At 36.1% G+C, this 11667-nt stretch overlaps 1 protein-coding gene across 1 annotated transcript; it reads left to right on the top strand.

Annotated features, from left to right (window-relative positions):
• Positions 1-1157: 1157 nt before the first annotated feature.
• On the top strand, positions 1158-2177 carry LOC131021526 (uncharacterized). Its single transcript, XM_057950753.1, has one exon. The coding sequence runs from the start codon at positions 1277-1279 to the stop codon at positions 1778-1780; it is 504 nt and encodes a 167-aa protein (XP_057806736.1). The 5' UTR covers positions 1158-1276; the 3' UTR covers positions 1781-2177.
• Positions 2178-11667: the final 9490 nt, after the last annotated feature.

Raw genomic sequence — 11667 nt, 5'->3', positions numbered from 1 at the left:
ATATATCACAAAACTTTTTTTGGATATTCCGTATATTTAAGACATTTTTTATTAAAAGGAAGAATAATAATAATAATAACAAACAACATCTTCATAGATTATATATTTTCTATATATTACGAATTAGTTTCAATACATTATAATTTTTTTTAGCATTTCATACATATTAGGCATTTTTTTATTAAAGGACAAGTATAATAGTAATAATAACAAACAATATTTCATAGATTATATAGTTTTAAATAACAAAATTATCCTTAAATTAAGTGTATATGAGAGAATTTAATAACCAAATACTCTTTTATAAAACAAAATTACTTTATAATAGGTATAAACATATATCTATATATATTTATTAAAAAAAAAAAAAACCTCAAAATTTGGGAGGGGGCTCTAGCCCCCCCTAGCTCCCCCTGGCTCCGTCCTTGATGACACATGTTACATCCGGTGAGTTATATTTTAATGCATACTGTTATACATAATAATTCATACCTATTCATAATTTGCTTGGATATATTTATTTAAAAATCTTAATAATAGGAGCAGATAATAATTCACATATTCATTCTTCTGTGACAGACACTCGAGTGTCAATCAAATTTGATCTTAATTCTGTGACAGACACTCGAGTTTCGGGGAAGGGGTGGATTAGGTTTTCGGCGAGCTTGGTGAAGAAGGTGGTGTGGGTCCCACCATCAATAAAATAAAAAAAAATTAAAAAATGAAAATAGTTAACGGGGTTAACCGTCCGTTATGTCGGAGGGGTTAATTGGCGGAAATTAGGTACTGCAGGGGCTTAGTTGACACACCCCTGCCCATAGGGTGCTAAACTTTCCAAAGGCCTCAGGGGCGGATTTGATACTTAACACTAGATTAATTTGGTTAATTAATTCAAATTTGGGGTATATATATTTTTTAAATTTCAATTTTTAGTGATAAATATTACTCCAATTAGATTTTATTATATAATAATATTTTAAATTTTTATTAAACTTTTTGAAATAAAACTATTTGGCCAATTTATCAAACTTTATGCTCGAACATCTTTTGGTTGAACACTGCACATTGATAAACCCTTTAACAAGCAATCCCTTGCTTCTACTCCCATCAATGGAAGCAAATAAAGATATTCTTACATGCGCAAGTACGAAAGGAATTCAAACCTTTAAAACCTACACTAAGTTTCTACTTGATAAATGCAAGTCATGTGTGACTAACCTTTATTCACAAAAGCCCAGCAAAACAAAAAACCACCCATCTCCTCTTCTCCCTTCCCATGGCTCCCGACCAAAACAATGCCGCCTCACCCAACGACCGCGAGAAGCAGAAGAATCTGGACCAGGAGGTGAGAGAGATGATCTCCACCCTAACCACCCGCTTAGGCAGCATCCAACGCTCCCAGAAATCGGGGAGCTCGAGCTCCCACAATCAAGACGACGAGGAGCAAGGGGTGAGGATGATCACATTGGCGGGGAGTAACCTCGGCGCCACCATGCGCGGCGACGTCGAAGGCAAAGGCGCCGGCCCACAAGGCCTGTCCCTGCCGGAGCAGGAAGACTCCGCCTCTTACGTCGTCAACAGCAACTTCCAAGCCATCAACAACTCCATCATGCTCGGCGGCAGCTACAAGACCAACGATCCGGGCGTTCATTTGGACATCACCGACCACAACGACGCCGGCGAAAAGAAGCTCAGGAGGAGCAGGAGAGGGAGCCACGGCGGCCACCACCACGCCAAACGTTCCGACAACCTTAGCGACACGGACAGTGAGAAGAACTGAGAACGATCGATACATACATAAATATACGCAGCGGCTTCCAAATAAATGTTTCTGGTTTTCTATTCCTTTTCAAATGTCATCAGTCGTTTCTCAATTTGATAATAACTATTTGCAGTGAGTTCCTTGCTCGTATACTATTGATTATCGTTCTCGATTGCTTTACTTTAAAAACCATATATATTGGAGCAAAAAATTGATTTTGATGAGGGTGTTTAGCTAAGTTTATAAGTTTTTTGTAAGTTATTAAAGAAATAGTCGTGTAATACGAAATTCTATAAATTTTATGAAAATCATGTAACAGTGTAATAGTTCAAATAATCATGTGAAATAATCGTGTGAAATAAGTTGTTAAAGGAGAAATGGGAATGAGATTCAGTGTACCACATTTTATGTCTCACTTTGTGTCCCACTTTTAATTTTGTTTATTTTTTTATATTTCTTCTTCAATTTCAACTTTGTATACTTTAGTTTAATTTTGTGATTATTAACTAGGGTTTATTCCATCAATCCAAGGTATATAATTATTTTTTATCATTTAATTTCACTTTTATTAGCTAATAATAGATTGATAAATTCAAAGTCATGGTATATACTTTAAAAAAATAATATTTTGAAATAAAAATCAAATATAATTTATAGTATTATAATAAATTTTATCTTTATAAAAATATTTTTAAAATAATAGATATAAGCATGAGACACAGTGACACACATAAAATTACGGGATACTGGATCTCATCCCAGGAGGTAATAGTGTATATTACAATATTATAGTGTGAAATTTATAATTTAAACAAATCGTGTAATAATTCAAATAATCGTGTAACAGTGTAACAATTTAATTGCGATATAACTTTCCCAAAATACACTCTACATGACTATTTGATTATTTTGATAGTATTTTATAAATTTAAAGGAATTCGTATGATTAGCGGATTTTACTAAATGAACATAAGAGAAGTACGAACATATGTCTCCAAGGGAATACCAAGCGGTGCGAACTCTTATCTGTGAATAGTGAGATTTAGGGTTCAAACCTCACTGCTCACTCCCCCAAAAAAAGAAGTACGAGCATATAAATTTTAAGCAAGTTTTGTAGATTGCATAATCTCCAAATTTATATATGGAATCTAATTCTTAATATCATGTTACATATATAGTTTATTATTAATGTTGTAATACTCAAGAATAAAATATTTACTTTTTAATATTTTGACTTTTGTTCAAATGAATAATTAATTATTGTAATAACATAATTTAAAATTTTAGATATTTTATAACTTTAAACAAATTTGAGTACTTAACGGGCCGGGTTTTACTATACGATATTGGAACGAGAAAGAGTAGTAAAATCAAATATTAAGCGGGCTTAGAACTTGTATATTTATATAAAAAAAAAACGAAATGAATTTAGTATATTGTATAATTTCAAATTTATACTTTAATTTAATTTATATGCTTTTATTATTTATATTATTTATTAATGTTGTCTCATTTGTAATGTTGTATATTTTATTTAGACATGACTATTTATTGCAACAATTTATGTTACAAATGTATATATGTTTTGTGATGAGAATGAATAGTAAAAATAATTTTTTAATCGTGTTTGATGTGATGAGAATGTGTGATGAGTATGCATAGGGGTGTAATCGAACCGAGTCGAACCGAATAGTGGTGTGCTCAAGTTTGGTTTGTTAAGTATCGAATCGAATCCCGAACTTTACTTACCGAATACTTTGAGGCTCACGAGTGGCTCACGAGCCTAATCGAGCCTATACGAACTTTCTAAATTTATATTTATATTCAAAATATTGATTATTTTATTTTAAAAATAAATTATTTTATTTAAAATAATAAATATATTAATTATTTTCTTATAACAAACAAAATTAATTAGAGATTTAATACAATTATTATTAATTTTAGTGGATAAATATAAGTTATGTCTACTAATAATTTATATTTTTCAAGCTGAATCACTTGACGAACATGTTCACGAGCTAACGAGTCGAATACTACTAAGCTCAAGTTTGGTTTATTTATTTTACGAGCTTCTCTAAACGAACTTGAACGAGCTTTTTTCGAGCTGAGCTCCGAATAGTTCGCGAGCGGCTTGGTTTGTTTACAGCCCTAAGTATGCATATATATAGAGAGAGAGAAAGAGAGAGGGAAATGTTCAATTGAGAAATCAAATGTTTTGTTTAGGAGCCCAAAAGTCATGGACAAAGGTACCGATCACTTCTCTCATCAAGAGCCTGATTCAACATTTCGGATCACCGGAAAGCGCTGCCAAACATCTCTCCTCACTTCTACAGATGGCTGAAACCACAGAGAACCCATCTTCTTCTCAACTGTTGGCGGGTGTTGCTTCAAAGGAAACCAAAACACCAGTTCATTCTCCAAAAGAGTCTCCAAAAAAAAGCACAGCTGAGTCCTCTATCGGACCCGATGTTGCCCCTGATTCTTTGCAAATGGTTGAGGCTCCCATCAACCCTGAGCCGATTGCTACAGTCACCTCTCACGAGATTCTTTGCCACTCAACGATGGCAACTCTGCATGAAACTCCACTCCAGAAAGATGTAGAAGAGAAAGTGCTCCAAAAGGGTAAAAGTCTTCACAAAAATCCTACTGAGAGTGCTCGAGACAAATCCTCGGTGCCCACTCCTCCTGCCGCTGATCAACAACAAACCTTTCTTCCCACTCCAAGCCAAGAGTCTATTCCTACTTCCAAAGAGGAATCTGTGCATGCAACTCTTGATACATCTATGGAAAGAGTTGGAGAAATTGCCAAAGAGGCCCTCCTTGAAATTGACAAATCCTCAGAAGCGGCCGAAGAAGAATCTGTAGATGTTGGTGATAAACTAACATCTATGGATGTTGATGAGCCTGACAGGGATCCTAATGTTGATCAGGATGTTGATTCAGAGGAAGGCACTGACGTGATTGATGTTGAGTCCTTTGTTCCAGAGAAGAAAAGTAAGAAATGCAAAGCCGGGATTGCTTTACTCAATGTTCGGCAATCCTCAAGGTCTAAGTCCACACGGGTGATTCCAGCAACTCTCAACCTTCCTAGCCGATAAGAGAGTGATGTTGATCCAACATCAAAGCCACATGTTCTCAAACCGAAGATTGACCACTCTCCTGCCTCGAAAAGTGGCAAGGTGTTATCGGCCTCTCACACTACTTCACCCCAAAGGAGTTCATCTGGAAGCTTCTCAGAATCTGAGGTTGAGGTTAGTAAGTCCTACTCTACTCGATTCTACACTCGTGATGCCAAGAGCTTCCATAAAGCTTTGACTGCTAAGAAGTTTCACAATGAGAGGCGTGCGGATGAGGATTTCTTTTATAAGTATAGGCTTGATATCTCGCTACAAGATAGGGGTATGTGGGGTACGGTTATGAATGTTTTTTGCTATGATGCTGAAATTGTGAGAGAGTTTTATGTGAATCTAATGCCGGAGACCTTTGATCCAAAATCAGTCAAGTATGGGAAGGTGTTTGTTAGGAGTTAGTCTTTGATTTCTCTCCCTCTGCTACTAACCAAGCATGCTACACTGAAGATACTAACACTGCTGATGTTGAGATTGATGATGATGAGATGACCAGACTGTTGACTGGGGGAAAGCTTAATACCTGGACTTTTAAATTTGCTGCTTCCACTTTATTTTGGAAATTTTTTGTGCTGCATAAGATCGCTGTTAACAACTGGCTTCCAAGCAAAAACACTACAGCACTCACCAAGTGATGAGGACTGAAATATGCACCAGCGCTGTGCTAAACATAATGGGAATATTTCTAGTTATGACTATTATTATTATTATTGTTATTGTGGTTATTTCTGATATTTGATACAGGATTGCCCTGACTTTCGGCTTGGATCAGCTCGGCTCCGCTTTCCAGCTCTGATGGCTCAATTTCAAGATGTAGATTAGAATAACGGGGCTTGGGCTTAATTCATTGGGCTAATGGGCTTTAAGGGTCTAATGGGCCTAAGGGCCTTAAGTTTATGTTCATACTTATAAATAGGGCCTTGGGGCATAGATTAGAGCATCATCTCATTATTCAGTCATCTGTTGTAAAATGTAATTCTCTCGGAGTATAGTGAAAAAATCCCCAACACCCCGTGGACGTAGGTCTTCTCGACCGAACCACGTAAATCCGGTGTCGTTTACTGCTTTTTAGTTTAGGTGTTGGTTCCTCGTTTCACCACCAAGGAACAAGCAGAATTTATCTACAAAGTTGGGAAGCCTTTGGGTTTTAACTTTGGTGAGCAAGTGTTTGCTAACATCTCTCGTGCAGCGTTTAAGTCTACAGGTGGAAGTATGCTCCCTTTTCCCAGCCTCATCTTCAATCTCTTGGTTAAGCAAGGTCTTGAGAAGAGAGCATCAACGTCTCTTGTTGAAGAAAAGAACTTGCTTGAGTTCTCCAAAACTCCCATCACACCTGATCGTGTCAAAGATCTCCCGTATGAACCTCCTCGTGCTGGCCCTCATTCTCACTCTCCTCAGCCTGATGATGATGAAACAGACTCCATTGAGGCTGAGATCGACAAGTATGGTGAGGGCAAAGATGTTGAAGAGACAACCATTCCTGATGTTACCAACATCCGCTCTGTCAAAGCCCTCTTCACTACAGAGACATCAACATCTCGGAAAGGCAAGGAGCTAGAGATTCGGAGGTCGAAATCGATCTTGACATTACAGAGCTTGTGAAGGTAAGGGAGGATCTCTTCAAGCTCAAAGACCAAATTCAGTCTATGGTGGATCGAATGATCAAGTTGGGGCAAGTTATGCTCGCGAGGGTCGAGTGTTGTGAAAAAGTTTTCTCCAAACTTCTACCTTTTCCTTCTTCAACAATAAAGGGGGAATAGATTCTGCTGATGTTGGTTGGGATGTTGACTGCGCTTGTTGGCAGTTTGTGGTGCATAAGCACCTGTTTTTGGTAACATATTTTATGTTATCTTGATTTTTGATAATCTGTTGGTTCAACATTTATCTTGTTTTTGATATGCTTTGGTATATTGTGTTTTGGGTGTTGAGTCTCTCAATAAAGGTCTTAGCCTTCGCCCGACCTTCTTTTGATCAATGTTGATCGAGAGGTTAAATGCTCTGAATGTTGTTTTTTGTCAGTGTTGATTGAGAGGTTAAATGCTCTGAATGTTACTTGTTTTTAATCAATGTTGATCGAGAGTTTAGATGCTCTGAATGTTACTTGTTTTTTTATCAATGTTGATCGAGAGGTTAAATGCGCTGAATGTTGTTGCTTGCTATCAATGATTAGTAAACTATAATTGATAGACAGTAGTGTGTAATATCCTGTCAAAATTTTTTTCACTAACTTTTGTTTTCACAGGTTTCAGTGTTGTTCGATTTAGGGGGAGTTCAACTCTCTTGTGTTTGTTCCAAATGAATGACGATCCAATATTCTATTTGGACTATTTTGAGTGTTTATCTCTTGTTTGATTATGGGGGAGTTCCTAACTCTTTCTTGATCTGATCCTGTAACATAGTATTCTTTTCTGTACATAGTATTTCTTTGTTTTTGTTTTTGTTGCAGGAAGGAAAAGATTAAGGGGGAGATTGCTAAAGTCAATGTTGACTCCGGCAATATTGGATTGAATGTTGATAACATTCGTGTTTTCAATGTTGGGTTGAATGTTGATAACATTCATGGTGTCAACATTTCTGGGCTTCAACCAACATTCCGAAGTCTGTCTTGACTCCATACTTTAACTCTCCATTAGTAATTGTATATATTTAATATTTACCTTCCTTTTATGTTTTATTATTCTTTCGGTGTGAAATAAAGGTTTTATGCTTGTTGACCACGTTTTCAATAAGTGGAAAGACGGTTATTCATGGTCCAAAGTGGGGTGTTAGTTCCTACTTTTAAGGACCCATGATCTTTCAACCAACATTCCAGACTAGTCGACTAGCAGTGTTTGAAGACGGATTGCAGCAGTTATAGGAACGTTCTGGAAGTGGAGAGTGGAGGAAACTAATCACGACATGAAGGCCTATAAAAGCAGCAAGAAGCTTCATTCATTCTTACGTTTTGGAAGTGCAAAATCAGCGACCTAACATTCACTCAAAATCAACTCGTCATTTTCCTGCTGCAAACGTGACACCGGTTCTTTAAGGATTGCTTTGACGAATGAGACTTAGGCAGTCAATCTGTAAAGTCTATTTTTGTATCGACGGGAGGTCGAGAGCAAGAATTGAAGTACAAGGCCATTGGAGCGTAGCAGGTTGTTTGTTTAATTGGTCCGACTAACATTTATTATTCGGTTGATTTTATTTCCATGTTGTATCAACATTCTAGTACAGAAAGTAGATAGGTTGATTTAGGGTTGGGAAGATAGGGTTCGGGTAATCAGGTACCCGATTATCCGACCCGAAAAAATTGGGTATAGGGTACCCGATACCTGAAAAATTAGGGGGGGTTCGGGATCGGGTTTGGGTATTTAGGATATAAAAAATCGGGTATCGGGTATACCCGATCAAGTAACGGGTATACCCGAAATACCCGAATTTTTAATTGAATATATTTTATATTATTTAATTAAATTGAATTAAATAAAAATATGAAATTGATTGAATTGAATTCAACATTCAACCGAATCAACCCTGACTCCCACTCCCAGCCCTAATCGTGAGTACTCCCGCCCGCCCACCCCACTCCAAAATAGGGAATACATTTTCGATTTTTTTTTAGAAAATCGGGTATTAGGGTACCCGAATACCCTATTAAGCCAAATTGGGTAATTCGGGTACCCTAATACTCAATTTACCCGAATTCAGAGTTAGAGTTTTGAAACTTCCAATTTTGACCGGGAACTTTAGGGCACCCGAATTCCCGACGCGGGTACCCGAGTTGAGTATTAGGGTACCCAATTAAGAAATCGGGTTCGGAGTCGGGTAATGATTTTCCGTCTTATTAATGATCGGGTACCCGATTTTTTTGAGTAGGGTACCCGATTCCCAGCCCTAGGTTGATTTATCTTAGGCAGCTAATATGTAAAGATAGATCTCCAAGAGATCCAAATCTGTACTTTACTTTGTTGATTCATCATAGTGTTTTTTGCCTTGAGGCACTCACGGGTTATTTATATAATCTGTGAAAAGGTATTAATGTGTGTTATTCATTTTCATTGCATGTTGGCTTCAATATTATTAACATTCTGTTGATAACATTCTTCCCAACATTACTCTTTTACACAGTTATACTTTTATTGGTAATTTTGGACACTAAACTCTTTCACTTTAATTTGATATGTATTATGTAAAATTTGATTTTAAATGAAAAAAATTATAAATATGTCTAAAGTTTATTTAGAAATTCTTTCGCCTCTTTCATCTTCTTCGTATTATATAGTATTTTTTTGGTTTTCATTTTTCCTTTCTATTTTTCTTTTGACTTATTTCAATTTTTGGTTTTTTTATTATTTTTTTTTTCGTAATTTCAGTTTTTATGATGAGTAAAATTTTGAAGTAGCCAAAATGAAGCATAAAACACAATTTATGGCCACACAATGAAAAAACACAAATTTTGGCCATTTTTATTGATTTGGACGTTTTTACCCTTAATGAGGCGGACCGGGTAGGATCAGGCACGCGGGTCGCGTGCCGGGTCGGGTTAGGCACTTATGGCACTATTAGTTCCATAAGTGCCAAGATTTTACTTTAGTTTTATTTTGGATTTCCGATGACACTTATGGCACTAATAGTCATCTTGGCACTTATGGCACTAATAGTGCCATAAGTGCCAACGGAAATTCAAAATAAAACTAAGTAAAATGATCATTTGGGCACTTATGGCACTAATAGTGCCATACGTGCAACACAAATACAGAAACAACATCATTTAAACCCTAAATGGAATATCTAAACCCTAAATGGATAATCTAAACCCTAAATGGAACATCTAAACCTCAAATGGATAATCTAAACCCTAAATGGAATATCTAAACCCTAGGGGGAAGTGTGCACTTATGGCACTTATGGCACTAATAGTGTCATAAGTGCCATAGTGCCATAAGTGCCATACGTGCAGCACAGATCAGATCAGATCTGTCGATGGCTGAAATCGAAGGAGGCGAAGATCAGATCTGCCGATGGAGGAGGCGGCGCAACGATCAGATCAGATCCACCGCCGCCTTATCAGTTCAGATCTGCCTTCGCCGCCGCCTCATCCTCCGTCACCTGACCGACCTCCTCCACGCCGCCGATTTCAGAGGACAGGATCTCTTCCACCACCGCCGCCTCATCCTCTACTCCGACGAAGTCTGCCCAAGCCGCGAGAGCTCCGACGAATTCTTCAAGCTCGGCGCCGCTGGAGAGAGAGAGGGAGATGAGAAAGAGATAGGAGAGAGCGGCAACGGAGATGAGAGAGAGAGAGAAGGGTAGAATAGTCATGACATACAAAAAATGACCAAAATTTATATTTTTTCAAATGATGGACAAAAATTGATGTTGTATGTTGAATATGGCCATTTGACCCTATTATCTCTTTTATGATTGTGCATTCTTCTTTATTTTTAAGTTTTATAGTTTCATCATACACTTTTAGTTTGAATTATTAATATTAATTATTAAAGTGTGTAGTATTACACTAAATTATTAAAAGAATTGTAAAATTTTATGTGTTAATAAAAAAGTTATTTTCCCAGATACACTTCGCAGAGGTAAGTTAAAATAAATTGTAGTAATAAATTTTGATGTTTCGCTAATGTGGTGAATTGATTAATTAGAAGGAGCTTTTGTAGCTCCACCATTACTAAGATTTAATAGAAATTAAAATATAATTACATTGATTTATCTAGAAAAGAGAAGGAGAAGGTGAGAGTCATATGTGGAAACGGCTATATTTGGATTAAAAAGGAGACAGCTTAGATGTGGAATGATTTGGGTGGGGGATGGGGAGACTGTGTTTGTGTTTATGTGTGTGTGTGCAGCACAGCAAAGCCTTAATCATCGCCGCTCACTGTGGTCCCACCATTCGTACTTTTCCAGCTGTAACGTATATCATATATGCTACTCTAATATCATTGCCCATTTAGCAAAATCAATCATAAACAGGGCCAGAATAGAAGATGTGTGTACAGATGATTCCTTTATTTGAAGTTTACCTTTCTTGGGAAACATAATATTATCTCACTGCTTCATTTACTAACAATTTCTATATAAATTTTAATATCTGTAATGGGGGTCATTGTCATGTTACACTCGCGAGAAAAGAATAATGGTTTGATTCACTTTTTTTTTTCTTTTTCTTTTCTGTCTTTTTAATCTTTCGAATGCTGTTATGGGCATATTTATAGCTAATTATAAATTAATTAAATACGAAAAAAATAGTTTATTTAATTGTATTGGGTATATTGTAGTTATTTTTTATAAAGAAAGTAAAAAATAAAAATAAAAAAATACTCCAGTAATTATAATTTGGACACGACAATAAAATAATTATTTTTATTATTATTTTAGAAAGTAAGTTATTTTTTAAATTATGTGATTAATTTATTACCAGTGGTGGCGTGGATTTTTTTTGTTAATAAAAAATAATTAAATAAAAAAATTAAAAACTTACACCACCGTAAATTCGAACCTAAAATGTTTTAGATATAGGCCTACACAGCCGCGCAGACAGTGGTGTAGATTTATTGTTTTCGTTTTTGTTAGTTGATAGGGAAGTTTAATGAAGTCGTTGCCGGTTACGGAGATTTGTAAAATTGGAATGTTTATACTGAAACGTGTTAGACTATGTTGAAATAGGTCATCTCTCATACCGTCATACGAGTTAGTTTTAGTATGTTTACTTTACGGGTTATTGCCGGAAAATATTTATAATTTGTTAATTTTTTGGTTTATAACATGACCTTAAAATTT

This window comes from Salvia miltiorrhiza, chromosome 4 (genome assembly GCF_028751815.1).
Source record: "Salvia miltiorrhiza cultivar Shanhuang (shh) chromosome 4, IMPLAD_Smil_shh, whole genome shotgun sequence".
Classification (NCBI taxonomy): domain Eukaryota; kingdom Viridiplantae; phylum Streptophyta; class Magnoliopsida; order Lamiales; family Lamiaceae; genus Salvia; species Salvia miltiorrhiza.
Note: the sequence above shows the minus strand (reverse complement) of the source record. Positions and strands in the feature narration are given on the sequence as shown.